The 24,830-nt window shown below is 37.5% G+C and overlaps 1 protein-coding gene across 4 annotated transcripts in view; it reads right to left on the bottom strand.

The window, feature by feature from the left end:
* The window catches only part of LOC121375941 (high affinity cAMP-specific 3',5'-cyclic phosphodiesterase 7A-like), a 162,315-nt gene that overhangs the window by 86,870 nt on the left and 50,615 nt on the right, over positions 1-24,830 (bottom strand). The window contains exon 1 of one of the 4 annotated variants that reach the window (XM_041503668.1): positions 17,216-17,315. The exons of 2 other annotated variants lie outside the window; for them this stretch is intronic. Coding sequence is in view for 1 of the 2 variants with exons in the window: in XM_041503666.1 (XP_041359600.1) it covers positions 8,856-8,993 (138 nt within the window). In the remaining variant the exon portion in view is untranslated. Of the gene's footprint in view, positions 1-8,855; positions 9,061-17,215; positions 17,316-24,830 lie in introns of those variants that run through there. One more of the 4 variants, XM_041503666.1, reaches the window with a different exon arrangement.

Below are 24,830 nucleotides of genomic sequence, written 5' to 3'. Positions count from 1 at the left end.
GATCTAGCTGAATCAGTACACCTTTCACCATAGCAGCCGGAGTTGAAGGACTGAACCCCACCAGTAGACCCAGGGACGGGACATAGCCATGTGGTAAAGTGCTTGCTTGATGCGCGGTCGGGTTGGGATTGATCCCCATCAGTGGGCCCACTGGGCTATTTCTCGTTCCAGCCAGTGCACCATGACTAGTATATCAAAGGTGGTGGTATGTGCTGTCCTGTCTCTGGGATGGTGCAAATAAAAGATCCCTTGCTACTATTGGAGAAAATATAGCAGGTTTCCTCTCTGAGACCATATGTCAAAATTACCAAATGTTTGAAATCCAATAGCCGATGATTCCAATAGCCGATGATTAATAAATCAATGTGCTCTATTGGTGTCATTAAACAAAACAAACTTCTTCTTCCGTTGGTAGACCCATTCTCTTACTGCCCCCCCCCCCCACCCCCCATTCAAACCAGTGCCCCACTACTGATATATGTTGTGCTACTAATGTATACTGTAGTGGGCTCCCTCTGAAGACTAGGGGTCAGAATTACAAAACATTTGACACCCAACAGCTGATGTTTAGTTAATGATATGCTCTAATAAAACAAACTTTAATATTAGCATCTTATTCATTTGCCTGATTAATGAAACTAATGGTGGCATCAATAAGCAGCTATTACTTTTCAATATACCCCTAATCCTCATTGTTAACACCCATCGTTATAACACTTTAAAGATTAATTAAAAGCTCATGATTATATTTACTGAATTACCAACAGAATGCAGTTACCATCTGATACTAAATTACCAAACTGTATTTGGTAATTACTTGATGACGTATATATATTTTATTATCCACATAGTTCTACAAGACATTCAAGGAAATATAACCATTTATGACACATGTGTCATAACAATTTCAAGTGACCAAAGAATGACATCATTTTGGGAAGTAACATCATAGGATGATTATGTGGCTTTCCTAATCTGAACTCTGTGTAATCGCTTACCAAAATGACGTCATTTTGGATTTTTTCATCTCCTTCTAGTTACATTTGGAACATTTTGACAGTCATTTTAGCCTATTCATTAAAAAGAATAATATGGATAACAAAGAAATCATTACACTCGTGTGTGAATCGTACTGATTTTACCAAACTTGTGTCATGTAGAAGACAACAAAGATTGTAGTTGGTTGTTTATTACCCACTGATGAAGCACCTGTGATGGCTGTGACATTTGGAGACGGGACACCCAAGTGTGGGACTTGAATCGACTCAAAGGACAGACCGAGTTCTACACACAGACTTTGTGTGACAAATCTTCCAATAACTGAGGTACCTTGGATTCGGTAATCAATATTTCATTTGTGATGGAGAGCCATTAAACAGTTATAACTTTATATTTGTTCCCTGAACCACAAAGGATCACGAATCGCCTCATCAGCATGACAGAAAGGAAAGGAATGTTTGTTTTAACTGCACCTCAGCACATTGTTTGATCAGCAGCTGTTAGGAAGGAAAGGAAAGGAATAAAACCATAATAAAAATGTGTTGAATGAATAGATGGATGGATGGATGGATGGACGGACAAACGAACAAATGAACGAACAAACAAACGGTTTAACGACACCCCAGCACAAAAATACACATCAGCTATTGGGTGTCAATGAAAGGTAGAACTGGGTTGAGTGTGTCATTAAATAAAACATTTCTTTCGTTCTGCAATACAAGGATGCAAAGATAACCATCTGACCAACTCAAGTCTGCATTTCAGTTCAATTTATCGTTGTGCCTAAATTTCACCAAGGTTCAAACATTCTGTCCTGGGCACATGTCCCAGCTGACTGTCTAGGACAAAAGGTTGGGTAGTAAGAGAGAAGTTGGTACAAATATAGAGATTATATGAGCTTGTGTATCGTACTGATATTACAAAACGAGTGTCATGATTTTTGTATTGTCCAAACGATCCTGATAACGGGGAATGATCCTAGACTGACTGCGCATCAAGCGAGCGTTTTCCCACTGGGCTACATCCTGCCCTAGGATGACAATAAACACCTTGTTTATAGAGAAACTGATATTCTAAACAAAAAAACATATTTAATACGTAATTTTCGTCAGCAAAAAGGTTATGTTAGTCGGAAACATCTTACAATGGAAACAAACTCGGGATCGATAGTCCCTTTAATTCAAGTGCCACAACCACTGGACCACAGAGGTCAACCATCTCAACAATGTGTGTGGAGAGAGTCAGTTTGGTAGTGACGTGCAATTAATTGCAAAATCTATAAATCAATTGTTGCCATGCTGTATTATTCATGGCGATTTTTTTTACAACTCGACATGTTTACCACCCTGAATAACTAAACAATTGTCCACAGCTAGTTTGTATTCCATAAGTGATTAATACCCCGCGACTGCCATACTTTTATCAGGTCTTAATGGGTTCAATGATTTATGTACTGCAGTCAATACACTGATAAGTCAATACACATGGCGTTCATCTATTTCTGCTGCGTAGCCCAGTGGTAAAGCGTTTGCTCAATGCACGGTCGGTGTGGGATCGATCCCTGTCAGTAGGCCAATTGGGCCATTTCTCTTTCCAGCCACTGCACCACGAATTGTATATCAAAGGCCATGGTATGTACTACCTTGTCTGTGGGATGGTGCATATAAACGATCCCTTGCTACTAATCGAAAAGAGTAGCCCATGAAGTGGCGACAGCGGGTTTCCTCTCTCAATATCTGTGTGGTCCGTAACCATATGTCTGACGCCATATAACCGTAAATAAAATGTGCTGAGTGTGTTGTTAAATAGAACATTTCTTTTTTCATCTATTTCTTCTGCTGCTACTGTTGTCTGTTTTTCCCCTTTTTGTGGAAGAATTAGGATGTAGCTCCGTGATCAAAAGTTAAATGTTTAAAGTTTTGTTTTGTTTTGTTTAACGACACTACTGGAGAATAAAACATAACCTGGCATCCTCGTCCTCTGCTGCTAATAAAGCTGGTCTGACCCACAGCACTAATTAATGACCGCCAGTAGTAGGGGTACATAGTAGGTGGTTACAAGTGCCTCTCAACAATGCCAGAAGTAACTACTGAACACTCCCCAAAGTGGTCAGACTAAGCCCACAGCTAAAAGCTGATGGGGAATGTCAGGTGTGTGGCACAGATAGCCACAAGAGATAAGCACCCGTTGCGGTTGGAGACAAGGACTGGGATGTGGAGGTGGACAGCGAAAGAAGTTGAAAGATAGGAGTTGCCAGATCAGGAAGAAATGAGATGGAATTCAAAGGAGAGAAAGGAAAGGGGGCAGTGGGATTATTATTATACATACATCCTACTCAAGGTTAAAAAACCCCACCTCAATTTACAGTAGCAAAAACACCATTAAAAACTAATATATAGGTAAGTTCTCATTAAAGCCCATCTGTTTCCTATCCAATAACAATTTGTTTGGTATATCACAAACACACGGGCAAGGTATCAAAAGAAATAATAACTTCAGTAGATGTCACCTGCTCATATTACTGTTTTGAAGGCCATGTTGTGAAAACTATCTCCCAGGCACATCTAGCCACTGTGTTGCCCAACAGCTGTTCGGCAAAGACAGATAGCCAATTTTGAAATTAACTGCCAATAACGACTTGGTGGTGTTGGGCTCACTGACAACAAGATGGGATGCACTTTCCCATATGGCTACATGTCATCAATAAGTAAAATTTGAAGGTACACTACCGTGTAATTATCAACGAACAAAATGGCCTTGGCGGAAAAGTGGTCAAGCCACCTGCCTAAAGGCTTATAGATACTGGGTTTGTATCCCAGTATCAACAACTGGTGTGACAAAGGTCGTGGTATGTACTATCCTGTCTGTGGGGTGGTGCATATAAAAGATCCCATGCTGCTAATCAAAAAGAGTAGCCTATGAAGTGGCGACAGCTGGTTTTGTCACTCAATATCTGTGTGGTCCTTAATCATATGTCGGACGCCATATAACAGTAAATAAAATGTGTTGAGTGTGTCATTAAATAAAACATTTCCTTCCTTCCTTCCTTCCTTCCTTCCATCCTAGTATCAGCTTCCATGCACTTTGGCCTTGGAACTTTATTTACGTGCCCATGTCTTATTTTAGGTTCAGGCGCATCCATCCCAAAGCCAGTGTCTGGCATGACCTGTGGCTGGACTGGGAACAAAGGAGTTTCCATGCACCCACCCCATTTTAGCAGCTCCATGGGGTGTTGTAAGGCCACTACCTTGACCTCTCCCTCACTAACCATTAACATTATTTTTGCCTTTACCATAGTTTGACACCTAATAGCGATGTATTTGTCGTGCTGGGGTGTCGCTAAACATCTATTCTGTCTCTCACTAACCATTAATCCATTAATCCAGCTGAGGTATGTGTCCAACATGGTATGCTTGAAACATTTTATTGAACATAAGCATTAAAAAAAAATCTAATTAAAAAATAAAATTAAAGTTAAGTTTAAAAAAAACTAAAGCACATTGATGGTAATTTTGACATATAGTCTTAGAGAGGAAATCCACTACATATTTCCATTAGTAGCAAAGGATCTTTTATATGCACCATCCCACAGACAGGAATGAGGATACCACATAAAATGGCCTTTGATATACCAGTTGTAGTACACTGGCTGGAACGAGAAATAGCCCAATGAGTCCAACAATGGGGATCAATCCCTAACCGACCACACATCAAGGGAGCACTTTACCACTGGGCTATATCCCACCCCCACCCCCACCCCCACCCCCCACCCCCCAAAAAAGGTACAAATGTGAGGTGCTGGGTTCATTTTAATTAAAAATACATGAACAAGTTATATTTTGTTTTGTTCAACAACACCACTAGAGCACATTGTTTTATTACGGTAATCATCTGCTAATATTCTAGGATCAATACCCATTGGATGGCCCATTGGACTACAATTGGTGCAACAGAGGCCGCAGTATGTTTTATTCTATAAAAAGAGCCCTTGCTGGTTTCCTCTCTCATTATCTGTGTGGTCCTTAACCAAATATCTGATTCCAAATAACCATAAATAAAATTGTGTTCAGTAAGTCACTAACCAAATATCTGATTCCAAAGAACCATAAATAAAAATGTCTTCAGTAAGGCATTAAATAATACATTTCTTTCCTCCCATTGTAATGCTTGTAAATTTGTGCACAACAGGATAATAAATAAATTATCACACTTGCAGGTTTGCTGTCAAAAACATGTATGGCATTACTTTGAAACTTCCATTATTCAAGCCTTCAGCAATGTCATTAATTCACACAGAATGCTATAAATTACAATAACCTTCACCATTAGTTCATATGTACTATTTATCCATGCCCATTTATTACAAGGCTGTATCTCCCAACAAAATATGAAATAACAGCCAATGAATTTAACAGATCTTCAAATCATGTTGAAGTCTAATGTCTTCAGTCATACATTTATATCTTGACGACAAGAAACAACTAAAAACCTGACCATTCACTGATCATGATGTATTTCAGCCTCGACTAAATATTAAGCAAATGTAGAGAATTACGAAGCAGGCGGTTTACAGTCTAGACTGAAATGTCATTCTGTAGACTAACATTATAGACTGGAACCATTTCGCATGCAAGCCCGGGGTAATTGATTATGATGAAAAGTGTCACATCATCATATTCTATCCATCCTGCGGAATAGCTCCGTGGTGGAGTGTCTGTCTGAGGTGCGAGAGATCGCGAGATCAATGCCTCTCAGTGGACCTGTTAGTTTTCTTCTTCATGGGAGTGTCATTAAATAAATATTATTTTCCTTTCCAAGATGGTAGGTCATAGACCATCGCTGGTATATCTGTGTGTAGAGCGCAGATTTAGATGAGAGAAAGAATTGCGGGGAGTGATTAATTGCTCCCCTAACTTAGGTTACATTACCATATTGATACCATATAAATTACTCTCCTTGAACTAGACTCAAGGGAGTGATGGGGAGTAAGAATATTAGCTCCCCTATAAATTACTCTCCTTGAACTAGACTCAAGGGAGTGATGGGGAGTAAGAATATTAGCTCCCCTATAAATTACTCTCCTTGAACTAGACTCAAGGGAGTGATGGGGAGTAAGAATATTAGCTCCTCTTAAAAAGTGAGATAAAAGATATGTGGGTCAAAAGAATCAAGCCCCTCAATGCCCTCATTCTCCGTTGTTATTTTTCCTTTTCCAACCAGTGTCCCATGACTGGTATATCAAAGGCTGTGGTAGGTGCTGTCCTGCGAGAAAGTACAAATAAAAGATCCCTTGTAGCTAATGGGAAAATGTAGTGGGTTTCCATATGTCAGCATTACCAAATGTTTGATATCCACTAGTCAGTGTTTAATAAATCAAATGTGCTCTAGTGGTGCTGTTAAACAAAACTTTAACTTCACTGTGTGGGAGTGAATATGAGAGATATTCAAGTGGTATTATATGGTGGTGTGATATATAGCTTGGTACACGCAGTCAAGTGCTGGGCTAAGGTGTAGTGGACTATAAGATTAATCACTCTCAATGAACTTGATCCAAACCATACATGTAGTATGCACTGTCCCATGTATGGTCTTTGGTGTATCTGATATGGGCCACTCATTGGGTTGGGGGATAAAAAAAAACCCAAAAGTTCATTGACAGTGATTAATCTAATGATCCACTTAAGAATTTGTAACCTTCAGCAAATTTGTTTTGTTTCTGACGTAGACAAAATGCTTACCGACGGCAATTTTAAACCGGTCTACAACAATTTTAAACCAGTAACTTTAGCAACAAATATAAAAATCAAGAAAGATTCCCTTCTACTGATGGCAATAATTTTCATCCATCAGCAAAACAATGCCATCAGTCAGGCCCATGACTGACAGAAACTCATATCGCAACTACAGAAATTGCCATTGGTGTCATCGTTAAGTTCGAGTCCTATTCTATTGTCTTTTGTTAGATAGCATTGTGTATGACTTCTTTCATGTTCTAGCTAATGAGCCACAATTACAAGTTTGTTTATTAAGTTTCATCTCCGTCCATCTGTCCGTCCATCCGTCTGTCCCACAAAGTTTTTCGGACTTGTTTTTCACAATGTCTCAAGATATAGAGCTAAAATTTTGTACATAGCTTTATCATGTACTGTTACAGATCAAGTTTGACTTTCATGGCGATTTTCTCATTTTTGACAGAATTATGGCCCTTGAATTTAGGGGATATGAACATTTGTTTTTTCCAGTATTGCTTCAGCAGTACTCTCAGAATGCTTTCTTTGTGAGAGATATTGGATATACTTTAGTTTTATCAGACCTTTGAAAATTGCGAGAACGACGGGTTTGCTTGTGCATTATTCTCGCAAATCTAATTTTGCATAACATATTTTTCGTTTGCACATTAAATTTAAATTATTTACATGGTCATGACGGGCTATGCAAAAAGTAAATGAGCTACCTGAATTTATTTTTGTGCAACCCAAAAATGGATTATGCAAATTTTCTATTCTCAGGGGCTGATTAACATTATTTTAGAGTAAAATACTAAGTTTAAGAAACATTTTAATGAATAACTATAGATTAATTATATACTTTTCAGTGGCGTAGGAAGGTGCCTAAAAGTGGGGAGAGGGCCACACTTTTATATTTCCACACATTTACACTATTATAAAACAAATATAAAGCAAAATATCTGAAAAGTGGGGGGCACATGCCCCCTTGCCACCTCCCCATTTCCTATGCCAGTGCTTTTTAAATTTTTTATAATAAAAAACCAGCTTTCATTACTGAACCTTCATGCACCCACATATAATCTAATAGCACAAGGTGAAAGCATTATCAAGATCAAAAGGTCATGTAAAAAACAACATTAAACCATTAACACAATCATGTGTTATCTCCACTGTATACATAACTTAACATTGCAGTTGTTAACACACTGAACTATGAACCTTCAAGAACATTTTCTAATATAAACTTTTAAAATGAAAATTTTAAAGATTGCTGCAACCTGACAGTGATATAATATTTTTGTAGTGCGACAATCTGCATACAGATACCAGTATATTTCACATTTGTATTTCAAAAAAAAGAAAAGAAAAAGAAAAAAGATTAACTGAACAAAAACAAACATAGATATATCAGTTGTGACGCACATGTATATTCAGTCTCCATGAATGAATGAATGAAAATTATTTAATAGGATAATGAATAATTAATTAGATGAATGAATGGTTGTTTAAGAATGAATAAATGAATGACTGTACAATGAATGAATAGCTGTAAAACGAACAAAAATGAATGAATGAATGAATGAATAAATGTGAATAAATGAATGATTGTAAATGAATGAATAAATGAATGAATGAATGAATAAATGTGAATAAATGAATGATTGTAAATGAATGAATAAATGAATAAATGAATGACTGTACAATGAATGAATAGCTGTAAAACAAACAAATGAATGAATGAATGAATGAATAAATGTGAATAAATGAATGATTGTAAATGAATGAATAAATGAATAAATGAATGAATAGTTGTACAACGTATGAAAGTTTGGTTGTAAGAATGAATGAATGAAATTAAATATATAAATGGTTATTTTGATGGATGAATGAATGAACGAATAAATGAACGAACAAACAGATGAACAGAAGAACAAGCAAACAAATGAATAGAATGAAAGCATGAACAAATGACTTAAGTAATCTATAATTTTAGCAAACCTAAACATTTTGTTTAATTTCTAAAATATTTTTAGGTTGAAAATCAAGCAATTAAAAAAGAACACTTGCTAACAGATTTAACATATGTTTTAATTTAAATAGTTACTTCATTAGCACCATACAACCTACCTCACAGACCACCACATCCTTGTGGGCAGGCCCGTCGGATTCTAGTGACCCGAAGGTTAGATCACCACGAATAAGCTTCCAACCCATGGCGCCAGTGCGATTTCTTCGAAAACATATACATGTTGTGAATGGAATCATGACAGAGTACCGAGCACACTCAAACAGCTTATGTCCACATGAGAATCACCCTCAGTTCACCAGCACTCGTGCGTCCATCACACGAAACGGACCCGTGAAGCGACAGCGCCACACAAATTAGATGCACCATCAGTACAAAAATATTCTTCTCAATCATCCGAAATAGAAATAACGGTAATATGAAAAAGATTATTACTGTCGTATAATGAAACGCGTGTCTGCTACAAGATAGCGATGATGATGTATGCTTAACACCACAATCAAGGTGGGTTGATTAACAATTCATTTGTCACCACCAATGCTTGGCAGAAAGGAAAAGAGAGGAGGAGGAAGAGGAGGGGTGTGTGTGGTGGTAAAAATCTCACTTCACAGAGCGTTGAAAACGTTTTTCACACACACACACCGATTGCACCAATCAATCTTTGCCCATGAGAGAAAATTACAGCTCTGCCCGCAGACGTCATATTATAAGACGGCTCTCGCATTGACACAAAAGGTTAAGTCCCTAATTGGCAAAAGTGTCACTTGGAAGAGCTGCGGTCACATACTGCGAGACGGGAGACGGACAAACAAAGGCCGGTGCACGGTACCAGAACAGTTCCACTGTGTGCCTCACTCCGTGGGCATCCGCCTCACATACCGGCAGCAGGCCCGGCAGAACGCACGCGTGGACTCGCTAATACAACCAATACGTGCCGTATCCCCATCAAGTCACAATCATATTAAGCGTTGGAAGCTCTCGGAAAAACTAGTCACAGCCAAATTGCTGCAGTTTACGGAGTGATTGACACAATATTCCGGTACCTTCTCTCCTCTCTCTCTCTCCTGGAGTGTGGCTCGTTCTCTGTGAGCATTCCTTAGCAGATCAATGATTCACCACAAGGTCGGTGCTGACAATTTCAAGACACAGGGAGTGATAGCAGTGTTGGGCTGCGGTGATGACAGAACGGGTTCTCTCTCTTTTTCTCTGTCTCTCTCTCTATCGGCTGGCTGTGAATTGTCTGGTTAATAGCGAGGCTCATCTCAAATGTGGCAGTAGTTAGGTTACAGTGCTTAGCTTTTTATAATGAAAAAAAAGATGCAAAACACAGACACAGACACAAAAATGAGATCGATACAGTTCACAATTGTCGCATCATTTCAGCTTGTGTTGTTGTTAATACTTCCTTCTTCTTTTTTTGTTAGTCAAAGACATGGACAATCAATTATATGTATTACACAGTATACGTGCATCTAAGCAATCTTTCTCTTTTTATGTCTTGTTTTTTTTTAAACTTATTTCTAAGCTCTGTATAGTCCTTCCCAGAAGACAATGTTGTTTTCTTAGCATGATATGCACACAGAATCTTATTTATTTCTGAACCAATTGTTTTTTTAAATTGTACACAAAAATAGTGTTTTTTAGTTATTTCCTAAACACTTCCACTTTCCTTTTTCAATCAACTGAAACTGTTATTTTCAATAAATAATTTCCATGACGGGCTAAAGGTACAGGACTGTTTAAAAATAAAAATAAACATAAACATCTACATGAGATAATGTAGCTGTGGTGTCATTAATGGCTCCAGTAATGTATGAGAAATGTTAAAATAATGGCCTCACTGCCTAACCCTGGAGCTAGGAACTCATTTAGGTTGGAGCTGTTACTCGGATGTTATCTCCTGTGGTTTTAAATCTTTATTTCCTTCACAGATAAATGAAACTCAAGTCATGGAGTCTTAATTTCTTAAAGAGGTGGGATCTAGCTCAGTTAGCAAAAGTTAGTTTGTTTTGTTTAACGACACCAAAAGAGCACACTGATTTATTAATGATCAGCTATTGGATGTCAAATCTTTGGTAAATTTGACATACATTGTAGTCTTAGAGAGGAAACCTGTTACAATTTTCAATAGTAGCAAGGAATCTTTTATATACACCATCCTGCAGACAGGATATCACATACCACAGTCTTTGATATACCAGTCATGGTGCACTGGCTGGAACGAGACAGCCCAATGGGCCACAGACGGGGTACAATCCTAGACCAACTGCACATAATGTTTGACTAGGTTTTTGTTTTCTTGTCCCTACCTTTGCTCCACAACTGGTATATCAAAGTATGTGGTCCTGTCTAAGAGGAATGCATATAAAAAAAATCCTTTGTTCAGTTTTCATGACAAATACATTTGATTTTTAATACACACATATTCCAAATAAACTAAAAACTTCTTGTTCATGAACAAAACTGTTGGCTATAAGACGTCTATCAAAAGTAAATGGATTTTTAAAAAATGACTGAATAATTAACAATGCCCTAGCTATTCAATCAATGTAGCTGAATTCATGAATGACACACATCAATATTTTAAAAGTTCCATAATCTCAGACTTCATTGAATTATTTTCTCTTTTGTTTTGATCCAGATTAAAGATGATAGATGGATCAGTGCATGCAGACAGATATATTGACTGACAGAGACAAAGAGAAAAAGAGAGACAGACAGACAAACAGACAGATGGATGGACAGACGGATGGATGGATTCATGGACAGATGAATGGATTCATGGATGGATGGATGGATGGATGGATGGATGGATGGATGGACAGATGGATGGATGGATGGATGGATGGATGAAACAGACGGATGGATGGACAGACAGATAGATGGATAAAGGGACGAACAGATGGATGGATGGATGGACGATGGATGGATGGATGGACGATGGATGGATGGATGGATGGATGGACGATGAATGGATGGACGGACGATGGATGGATGGATGGACGGACGGACGGATTCATGGATAGAGTGGGGTGAATGGATTGCATAAACGATGGCTGGCTGGCTGGCTGGCTGGCTGGCTGGCTGGCTGGACAGACGGATGGATGGATGGATGGATAGATTGAAGCATAGACTGACAGACGGACAGATGGAAGGATTCATCCAGGATGGATTTAAAGATTCAAGTATGGACAGACAATACTATTGATAGATCAAAAGATTCAAGGATTCACAGACAGATGGAAAGATAGACATATAGACCAAATGATGCATCAACTGACTGTTTACATCTAGGAAAGGAAAGAAAATAAAGAATACACAGTTGGATGATGTGATCGACATACATACCATACATATATACATATATATATATATATATATATATATACTTTCAAATTATTCCATGGTCAAAAACATTACAGTTCAGTTAACAGAAACGCCATTAACACAGTTTGCAACAAAGCATTCTGAGTTTGCTAAGACGTGTGGCAACAGAAACACAACACAGGTTCTGTAACACTCACTAGTTACAATGGTTGTCTTGACGGCCAGCTACTGAAAACACTGCTGAAGAAAAGTGATCCCCAGGTACAAGACAGACAGCAGAACAACATGTACCTGTATACAATTATACATGTAGGACAAAATACAAACTGCAAATGTGAAGCAAAGAAGAGTTATTCCCAATGGTGGAGAACACAATACAGAAATATTAAACCACAAAAGCATGCAGAAAAATTTCCCTTTGGGAATCATTCAAAAGAAGAAAAAAATATTTTAAAAATAGGAAAAGTTGAAAATATGATGGTATAAAAATTTAAGTTGGGACTTTTTAAAAAATAAAATGTTTTAAGTTTTAAATAGACAGATAATACATTAATTTTCCATAAAATCAGTCAAGATTCTTTAATATTTTGTTAATAGAGAAATAAAATTTCAATATATGAAACATTAAACCATCTTAAGCAAATTAGGACGAGACATAGAACAGTAGTAAAGCATTCGCCTGATGCGCTGTTAGTCTTGGATCGATTCATGTCAGTGGGTCCTTTGGACTGTATCTCGTTCTAGCCGGCGCACCATGACTGGTATATCAAAGACTGTGTTATGTGCTGTCCTGTCTGTGGGATTGTGCATATAAAAGATTCCTTGCAACTAATGGAAAAATGTAGCAGGTTTCGTTTCTAAGACTTATATGTCAAATTTCCAAATACATTAATCAGGGTAATCAAATTTAACATTGCCTGTCATGGAAATATATTATGTCTGGAGACAGGGTATACACATAATGCTGGACTGACCTAGAACATAATCTAGAATTGAAAAAGTAAAAGAGACTTTTCCCATCCCTGGAGAAATGGCAGAAGTTTGAATCTGGAAAGGTTTCAAATTATTACACTCCATTTGAATCATAATATTTCATTAAGAAACTCTCAAAAATGTTGTATTATTCGTATATATGTCATCAGGCCTGGTGCTTACAACTCAAAGACTAATAGTGCTTATAGAACTTTTAGAGTCTAGACTCAAGACTTTGATAGAGTCTAAGACTAATGTCATGGCAACGCCATACAAATTGTATGCATGTGTTGCCATTCAAGATTGAGTCTGGACTCTTTAGAAGTTTTATAAGCACAGGCCTAGATTTATTTCTAAGTTAACTAAAACAAAATCTGGCTAAATACTTTATGTCCAAAACATACAAGTTTAACCTTGCACCCAGCATCACCAAAGTTCCACCAACCAAAATGGATAGATAACATGTTATTTAAGTCTCTATCGGCTTGCCTATCAAAACAAAGTCATGTTCTGAAGTGTACTATAGAATTCAGTCCCTTACTAATGACCGCCGGTAGTGGGGGCAATAGTAGGTAGTTACAAGTGCCTCTTAACAATGCCAGAACTAACTACTTAACATTCTCCGAAGTGATCAGACTAAGCCTATAGCTAAAACCTGATGGGGAATGACAGGTGTGTGGCACGGATAGTCACAAGAGACAAGCACCTGTCGCGGTTGGAGAGCCAAGGACTTGGATGTGGAGGTGGACAGTGAAAGAAGTTGAAAGATAGGAGTTGCCAGATCGGGAAGAAATGAGATGGAATTCAAAGGAGTAACGGGAAAGGAAGGAAATGTTTTATTTTACGACACACTCAACACATTTTATTTACGGTTATATGGCATTGCATAAAGGAAAAGGAGGCAGTGGGATAAAAAAACAAAAAACAAAAAACAAAAAACAATTCAGTCTCTTAAACAGAAAAAAGCACTGCATTTCGGCCAACCACTGCATCCTGACATCATACATTTAAAGACAATTGCTGTGTTGTACTACAAGAAATATTAAACAGGGCCCCATTCCATGAAGTGATCTCAGCGCTCTAAGATCACTTCGTGGAACGGGGTCCAGAACTACAGTAGTGCTAATACCAGTGCCAGTACCAGTACAATAAACGGTATTTCCATGTTCATAAATGTTTCATATAAACATAATCTGGTTAATCAGCAATATTAAAGTACCTGATACTTAAAATGCTATTAACTTTGAAGTTAATATAGGGTTTTTTTTTGTTTTTTGTTTTTAAAGCTATAAATATAGTTGGACGATGACAGAAAAATAATCAATCACATATGTCTGTTAGAGATCGGGAAATCTCAGCCCAAGGGATACAACTGTTTGGTCTGGAACTTGCCAACGCTTGTTCCAGACAAAATGGGAAATCCCAAAACGAAAGATAAAATTGTCCAATGGCCACTAATGACTGATCACCTTTATCCAACATCCACTAAACAAAATTGTATGTTACCCTCCCACACATGTGGGCCTCATTTACGTCACTGCTATATACTGGGTGATTAAAACAAAAAACCCTACTTTTTACAGTTAAATAGTAAAAAATATATATAATGTAGAATCATTTGATTATGTATTATATTGATGGCAAAATATTCATTTTAGTATATGGCATACTTTTTAAAATGGTGTAATCCTGTCCTGGACGGAGGAGCCAGCCGAGGCTGGCACCTGTGCCCATGACAGGTGTGCGCTACAACAGCTTGTTCTGAATGTGCATGTAAAACCCTGACATGACATGACCTGACCCAATGGCATACTTTTAAAATGATGCATGCATTAATGGCAGGGCTGAAAATTAACAGTCGTCTAGTCACCCATGATAACCTCCATGAGCGTAGGAAGGTGCCAAAAAGTGTGTGTGTGTGGGGGGGGGCACACTTTTATATTTACACACTTTTACACTATTATAAAGTAAATATAAAGCAAAATATCTCAAAAGTGGGGACATGTCCCCTTGAATTAATCATATTTAATTAGCTTACATTATTCTGGGACAAAATTAAAATCTATTTTGTAGTTTTAACTCACACTAACGTGAGGGCATGCACGCATATAAAAATAACAATAACAATAGAACTTTCCATAACTACAGCGATTATTCCATAGGTCAGTTAATTGACTGTCGTTGCCGGCATTGTTTTAAGTTTAAGCGATTTACATGACACCAAGACTTACATGATGATTACTGTAATAAACAATAAGTAAAGGTTTTTTTTGCTGTTTAATGTGATAATGGCGCAATATGCATTAATGGCGTACTTTTAAAATGGTGCATGCATAAATGGCATACTTTTAAAATGGTGCATGCATTAATGGCATACTTTTAAAATGGTGCATGCATTAATGGTGTACTTATAAAATGATGCATGTATTAATGGCGTACTTTTGAAATGGTGCATGCATTAATGGCATACTTTTAAAATAATCAATGCATTAATGGCATACTTTTAAAATGGTGCATGCATCAATGATGTATTTTAAAACTGTGCATGATACAAAATACAATGTCAAAAAAACGCTATATTAGTGAGAACCTACTCAACATCTACTGTATGTACTAAAAACAATGGTTGATTGGCCCACCATTTTCTTTTCTCATTGCCCTCAAGTCTCTTTTTTACATTATAAAATGCACTTTTTCTCCTTTTTTGTGTTATTTTTTCCCCCAACAGTTTAAGAATTTTTGTTTTTAAACTTTTCTGCCAGTGAAATTGTCTGCACGATCACCGTTAACTTTCTCAGAAACACAGTGACATACTGAACAGGGTTGCAACTAGAGGACATTAGAAGAAGGAAAAACAAAAGTCCAATCTGGCAGGTAAATTACTGAAGTAGTAAGGAAATGCACTACACATTTTACTCTAGAAGGAAAAGATTTTTGGGTTTGGCAGAAGTACATGGTGGACCAGTCGAACTTCATTTTTAGTACACACGTTGATTAAAGTTTGGCAGAAGTACATGGTGGACCAGTCGACCTTCATTTTTAGTACACACGTTGATTAAAGTTTGGCAGAAGTACATGGTGGACCAGTCGACCTTCATTTTTAGTACACACGCTGATTAAAGTTTGGCAGACGTACATGGTGGACCAGTCTACCTTCATTTTTAGTACACACGTTGATTAAAGTTTGGCAGAAGTACATGGTGGACCAGTCGACCTTCATTTTTAGTACACACGCTGATTAAAGTTTGGCAGACGTACATGGTGGACCAGTCGACCTTCATTTTTAGTACACACGCTGATTAAAGTTTGGCAGACGTACATGGTGGACCAGTCTACCTTCATTTTTAGTACACACGCTGATTAAAGTTTGGCAGACGTACATGGTGGACCAGTCAACCTTCAATTTTAGTACACACACTGATTAAAGTTTGGCAGAAGTACATGGTGGACCAGTCGAACTTCATTTTTAGTACACACGTTGATTAAAGTTTGTTTTGTTTAACGACACCACTAGAGCACATTTATTTATTAATCATCAGTTACTGGATGTCAAAGATTTGGTAATTTTAACACATAAGTCTTAGAGAGGAAACCAGCTACAGTTTTCCATTAGTAGCATGGGATCTTTTATATGCACTATACCACTCAAGACAGGGTAGCACATACCACGTACTTTGGTGCACTGGCTAGAATGAGAAATAGCCCAATGGGCCTACTGACGGGGATCGATCCTAGATTGACAGTGTATCAGGTGAGTGCTTTACCACTGAGCTACCCCTAGCACGTGTTAAAAGTAACCTGTCATTGCATTTAACATTATTTTTTTACCCATACACCATTTTAAAAGTAAGAAATGTATCAAAATGAAACTTTTACCATCAATACATCAAAATTAAGATAATAAACTGGTTTTAATGCAAAATTTCTATGTTCTGCACTGCATAACTGTTCCTCTATTCAACTTCAAAAAGTGGGACATCTTTTTTTAATCACCCGATATATAGATCTGCTTTCAGCCTTGCTACATGCTTGTATGACAATCCTAAACAAAAGTAATTCAGTTACAGATATGCCACTGCTATCTACTTGTACCCCCTTCCTAAAGTTCTACATTCTCTCCTTAATGTTTAATTCAATCTAGTCCACTATCTGCGACACTCACCCTTATCCCTTCTCAAAAACTGTTTCACACTCCAAGAAAAACTAAAGCTGGCAACATGTATATGTGTAGACACCACTTGATGCAGGTCTACGTTTTGTATATGTGATACCTACATGTGCTGAAGGAACACCGCAACACTATCAACAGCAGGGCCCATCTCAGTGTGTAAGTGTGACCTTCTCATATATTACACAGGCAAGGACTAGTATACAGCATATACACAGATAAGATCACACATCCACAAAGAAATCAAATAGCGGAAAAACCACAACCGCTGATTAATGGATCTGATAACATGTTATAGCTTTCGATTTAGACAAGCTTTGCATGTATCACTGACTTCTAGTCTGCATGCATGTCTGAATCTACAGAAAAATATGTCACAGAAACAAACATTATAAAAGTACTGGTAAAGCAATACCTGTCCTTTACAAGACCCAACAAATATTCACATCTGCTAAATGCAAGGGCCACAACTGTCAAATATGGGCAGATCCCCATGCAGCTAACACTTGATCTGCAATTGTATATATCAAGTTATACACATCTCTGGCCCCGCCTCTGGATAGCCTGTGGTCTGGCCCCAGACAAAATTGCAGCTGAATATTTTGACACATTGCAAAACAAAAACGTCCAGGGAACTAAATGTGGGACAGACAAATGGACAGATGGATGGACAGACAAATGAACAGATGGATGGACAGACATATACAGACAAGAGGTAAAACCTAGAGTCCCCTCCAGGTGGACCAGTAGGAGACAAAAAAACTAAGTACTTTATCCTATTTTTACAAAACAATTTGGGAGTTTTAGGGGTACAGTCAAGGCTGTGTTACATGCTATTCTGCTATTATTGAGAGAAGAAACCCGCTGTCGACACTTCAGGGCTACTCTTTTCAGTTAGCAGCAAGGGATCTTTTATATGAACCATTCCATAGACAGGATAACACATACCATGGCCTTTGATGTACCAGTCGTGGTACACTGGCTGGAGCGAGAAATTCCATTAAGGGGGATTGATCCTGCCACCCATCGCACCTCAGATTGAAATCTAAAAGGTCGAGGTAACTCTATTTATGTGCCTATATCTATCAAAGGTTCAGGCACATCCATCCTGTATCCAGTCTCTGTCAAGGCCAGTGGTTAGGCACAGGACAAGGTAAATGTACCACTGAGACTGTCAGAATGACCAAATGTTTGACATCCAATAGCCAATGATTAATAAATCAATGTGCTCTAGTGGTGTTGTTAAACAGAACTTTGACTTTACCTGCACTACTGAGCTACATCCCCCCCCCCCTCACCCCCCAAGTCAATAAGAAGGAAGGAAATGTTTTATTTAACAACGCACTCAACACATTTTATTTACTGTTATATGGCGTCAGACATATGGTTAAGGACCACACAAATATTGAGGAAATCCGCTGTCACTACTTTATGGGCTACTTTTTTCAATTAGCAGCAAGTAATCTTTTATATGCACCATCCCACTGACAGGATAGTACATACCACGACCTTTGTTACACCAGCTGTGGAGCACTGGCTAGAACGAGAAATAACCCAATGGGTTCACCGACGGGGATCGATCCTAGACCGACCGTGCATAAAGCGAACACTTTACCACTGGGCTACATCTCGTCTCTCAATCAATAAGAGTAGCCGAGTAGTGGGAGGGGGCTGCCTAAAAAGTGATCATTTGAGCAGGGTTTACTGTATCTGTTTTCTGTTATCTTGGTCGAAACAGTGTTGTCTTACATGTATATTTGTTGCTCACTAACTTAATCCAACATGGTGAGGTGCCCACATTAAATCCATTAACTTTTCCCATTTCTTTCATTCTTTGGACTTAGATACTCTCAACAACAAAATTAAGTAGCGTAAAATGTGTTTGTTTTTTATAAATCATCTTTTCAATTGAATTTTGACTTATTTTAACAATATCAATAATATATCATATATACACATGCATGTGCCAAAAAATAAATTAAATGTTAGTGCCATATATTGGACAAGAACAGACATCTATTTCAGGGCTCACACTGTAACAAATTTTCTTTTAGCCAATTTTCAGATATATAAAGTATTTCTTTGAAAAAAAGGTTCAAGTTAAAAGTTTGTTTTATATAACGAAATCACTAGAGCTCATTAATTTATTAATTATCGTCTATTGGATAACATGTGGTAATTTTGACATTGTCTATGAGAGAAAACCCCTACATTTTTAGCAAGGAATCTGTTATATGCACCATCCTACAGACAGGATAGTACATACCATGGCTTTTGAAATACCAGTCATGGTGCATTGGCTAGAAAGAGAAATTGCCCAATGAGCCCGCCAATGGGGATGAATCCTAGACTGACCGTGCATCAGGTAAGCGCTACATCCCACCCCTCCTTGACAATAATTCAAAAGTGGCAAATTTAATGAACATTTTATTAGCCAGACTAAATGTTGTAGCCACTTTGTATGAAAATTAGCTATTGGCTAAGTTGGCAATGGACAAGGTGAGCCCTGTTATTTCACTGCAATTACCATTTTACAAAAATATCAATCATACATTTTTGGGGGAGATGTAGGGGGGAGATATTAGAATCCATCTATCTCAGTGAATCTACTGGGTTTTTTTTATCACTGTAAAATATCTTTATAATGGTACACAAGCTGTTGTCAACAAATTGAACAATTGACAACACCATACTGCATGTGTCCAGACAAATCTCTTTAAAAGTGGAAAACCTGTAGGAGGGCAAGAGGCGTATAGAGATGGGAATACTTCATAATGGTCTGATTAAATTGCAGTAAGTGGGTGTACTTGTCCACAACAACCTGGACATGATGCGTTATGTACAATTTGTCTGAAAGGATCGTCACTCAGAATGAAAGTGCCACTCAAAATACCCAAATCAGACAGTGAAGGAGGAAATACATGAGTGGTAGGTGGTCCCATTGCTGCATTGTAAGGTCAAATGTAACAAAGTATAAGAAAGCATGGAACAATATTTTACATGAACCGTCATTCTGTTAAAGAGATGATTATTCTTCTTTAAGGTGGTTCCATTGCTGCATTTTAAGCCAAATGTAACAAGGAATAAGGAAGGAAATGGTTTATTTAACGATGCACTCACACATTTTATTTACAGTTATATGGTGTCGGACATATAGTTAAGGCCCACACAAATATTGAGAGAGGAAACCCACTGTCGCCACTTCATGGGCTGTTCTTTTTGATTAGCGGCAAGGGATCTTTTATATGCACCATCCCACAGACAGGGTAGTACATACCACAGCCTTTGATATGCTAGTTGTGGTGCACTGGCTAGAACGAGAAATAGCCCAATGGGCCCACTAACGGGGATCGATCCTAGACCTACCGAGCATCAGGCGAGCGCTTTACCACTGGGCTACATCCCGGCACAAAATGTTTGTCAATGGATAAGGTAAGCCCTATAGGCAGATTATTAAACACTTGGAGCTAAATTTATTAACAATTTTTTCTTCTTAACAGCAGGTGTTTAAGCATTATAAATATATGTAGTTACATATATATTTATGAGAGAAACAGTCTTTCTAAATCCGGCCCTTGAATTACAGCACATCAGTGGACAAATTGAAAAAAAAATACTTCGTTGCATAATCATTTTCTTTAAATTATATCTGGATCATCAGTATACTACAGAAGCATAATACAATGCCTTAGGGTTAGATAACCGACCGCAAATATATTTCATGTAACAGAACTATCAGTTACCTAATAAGAACAAATTAATCACATGAACTGACATCTTGTTATGCATACGATTATAAAATATTGTCCTCTGAGAAAAGGAGGCAAAAAAGATGAAGGACACCCTTGCTTATTGTTCTATATACTACCCAACATTTGCTAGAGATATTTGGAAAAACAGATTTCAAGTAAAGCATATGCATTTAATGTGTGCGATGTGCGATGTGCGATGGCCGATATCTCTAATTGTAAGTCATGCTATAACTGTAGTGATGATGTATGGAACATCCAAACTGTAATGTGTCATTGATCGCCTGTTGCACAAATTTAATAAACAATTCATGACATGTGTTTGGTATATCCCGAGAACATTGAGAAGTATATTAGTTGCTATCAGATAACATCATTAAGAGATTTGAGTCTAAAGTTTTGCAAGCATAGAGAAGAAACTTGCTTCTACTCATTTTGGTGCTGATGAAGAATTATTTTCTATGCACCATAGAGGATTTGGAATAGGAAAAAAATTATTATGTCCAATGTGGGGTATAAAATAGCACAGTGAAGCTGACATGTTTATATAAGGTAACATTACTGATAATGTTTATATGTACTATACCTGTGTTGTAGTGGCATTTTGACATTTTGTTCCTTCAAATTCCAACATAATGAATATAAAAGATCATATATATTACGAACATTCTCTCACAACTGGCAGTAACATTTAAATTTATATATGCACTTTTTCACATTACAAATTCCTCTGAAGCCATTAAGTGAGAATGAACTCATAACCTCTCACACCTCGGACAGAAACACCATTTAACTAAATTCAGCTCCGAATGGAAGAAATTAAAACAAGGTACACAATTCATTTAAGCGCTACATGGTCTTCAAGCTTCTTTTAGCAGTATAGAAATGATGATGATAGTAATTATGATGATAATGATGATGATGATCCTGATGGTGGTGATGATGATGATGATGATGATGATGGTGGTGGTGGTGGTGGTGGTGGTAGTGATGATGATGATAGTCCAACTATGGTTCAAGCAGGTCATGTCCAGAGCAACAACTTGACTACCTTGATTATGTACATACCCTACAGATGTTAATGGATTAATCTGAACAATAAACCCCCAGATCTGCTTTAATATACTCATCAATCCATCCAACAATAGGTAATCTTGTGTGCAACAACACAACCAGTTCATGAAATTTTTTTTGTTTAGATGTGTTTGTGTCTTGGTTTGTCTTGTGTCTCACCATAAATCAATTTTATCCAAAATGCCTGCGAGTCACAAGATACTGGCAGTATGAATAATATGACGTCTCAGATATACGCGGTGTAATTAATGTAAAGACGGAATGTGTAGCACCGTGACCATGAATGTCAGCGGGCAATAAGTTCCATCTATCAGCACCTCACTACCGACTTACACCAACTAAAGATTACCACACACCGCACATGAGCACGCCGAGATGACAATCAGCAGGGAAATTGGGCAATCTTTAATAACGTCTCCAAGATCGGCACTTGACATTTCCGAAGACAATCAGGCGATCGGCGCAAAAACAAGTGCAATCTCCGAGGCTCAGACGTCTTGGGCAGTGTCGTTATGGCCCTCCAACTTGGAAGATTACATAAAACTTCTGGGGGTTTTAGCCTATGGTTCCATTCACCAATCCTGACTGACACTTTGCATGGGGGGGGGGGGGGGGGGGGGGGAATGATAACAATAATGCCACGGACACTTGGTAACAGCTCATAGAGATGTTATCACTTCTTGATGCGATTACACTGAACACAAAGACAAGACGGCAGAAAAGACAAAGACTGACGACTCGAAAATGTTCCATGATGACGCCTGTAACCACAATCCATGATAGAATTAATACTGTCGTCATATCCTAAATGCCAACCTTCCAAAATACTGTTTGCTATGACAGAACAAAGAGTTAAAAGTCTCTTTTCTTTAACAATGCCACTAAAGCACATTGATTAATTAAACAGTGGCTACTGGATGTCAAGCATTTGATATATTTGGTCTTAGAAAGAAAACCTGCTACATTTTTAAATATAACCTGCTACATTTTTGAATATAACTTGTTACATGTTTCTGTTAGTAGCAAAGGATCTTTTATATGCACTATCCACAGACAGGATAGCTCATACCATGGCCTTTGATATACCAGTCATATGGCACACTGGCTGAAACAAGAAATAGCCCAATGGGCTTACCAACGGAGATCGATTCTAGGCAGACTGCACATCAGGTGAGTGCTATACCATTGGACTATATGCCCTGCCATGTTGTCATATCCAAATATCAACCTTCCAAAAACTGTTCACATTGACAAAAATTTCACTTGGGAACATTATTATTTCAAAATTATTATAATTGTTTTACGAAAATTTGTGTCAAAAAATTATTTATTCATGTTTAATTTAAAATATACAAATACAAAAGACTTCATTCTTTTCATTACAGTCGTTGACAAGAGCAAAATCAAAGTGAGCTGAAGACCATTCTCCTAAAATGGTGCCAGGCAAGCAATCTAATGAAGTTTCAAATGTATTTCTAATTTTTTTTATTGTAAGGTGATCAATTTACAGCTTTCCTAAATATGTCCAAGCAACTGTAGAAGGGAGTGGGAGTGGGAGTGATCACTGACCTTTCCTGGCCAAGACTATAATATACATTTTATAATATACAATATAAACAGAAAAAACTATTTTCAAAATTATAAATTATATAACTGCTTATGAAAGTCCAAATCCACACAAATTTGAAAGATACACGTACTCCTGATTAATGGACAGGGAATGGAAGAAGAAAAAATGTTTTATTTAACTACACACTCAACACATTTTATTTACAGTTATATGGCATCAGACATATGGTTAAGGACCACATAGATATTGAAAGAGGAAACCCGCTGTTGCCACTTCCTGAGCTACTCTTTTCGATTAGCAGCAAGGGATTCTTTATATGCACTATTCCACAGACAGGATAGCACATACCACGGCCTTTGATATACCAGTTGTGGTGCACTGGTTGGAATGAAAAATAGCGATAGAGAATGGCATTTTTGTAATCCCCCGTCATCTTTGAAAAACAATTTATATTATTTCGCACCATTTGCATGTTAAAGAAAAACATTTGCTAACTTCCAGCCCATAACCAACCAATTCAGGTGATCATTTCACATTTAGTTTTTCCTGGAATTGCCATCAACCAATTCCACATGCCGCCAAGATAAAAATTCTTCACTCACCAAAATCTGCATTGAAATGGAATGTAAGATCTAAGCATGTATACAAGCAAGTACATTAACAAAACATAATACAGACTGCTGTTGAAATACGGATGTTAGTTAGCAAGAGGTGTTAACAACCGTTATCACATTGTTTATACGAATATGAAAAGATTACAGACTGTCTGCCATCTCTTTAAATTCCAAGAAATCAAAAAAAATATACACCGAGAAACTCTGGATTCCACAAGAGTGATGTTGCATATGAAAATGGCATCAATATTTAAAGTCTGTTTGCACTTACGTCGGTAACAGCTAGAGTAAATATTTCTTGTAATTTGACTGCAGCTTATCGCTGGCTTTGGAAATGGTATTCCATGTTAATAATTGATTCACCACACTCTTGGATATAGAATAGCTTCAATATTCCCTTTTTCATTATTCCCATTTATTAATGGAGCAAAGCCAGTGGATTAGATAAACACTATTAGGTAACAGCAATAACACACAGCCGTTCACCTCTCAGGTATCTACAGTGAAACCTTTTTAAACCAAATATTCAGATGGCTGGAAATGCACAAGGAAACTAGAAATTTCTCAAAAATTGACCCTTAGAAAAATTTAAATAATTTTAA

Source organism: Gigantopelta aegis, chromosome 6 (genome assembly GCF_016097555.1).
Source record: "Gigantopelta aegis isolate Gae_Host chromosome 6, Gae_host_genome, whole genome shotgun sequence".
Taxonomy (NCBI): Eukaryota; Metazoa; Mollusca; class Gastropoda; order Neomphalida; family Peltospiridae; genus Gigantopelta; species Gigantopelta aegis.
Note: the sequence above shows the minus strand (reverse complement) of the source record. Positions and strands in the feature narration are given on the sequence as shown.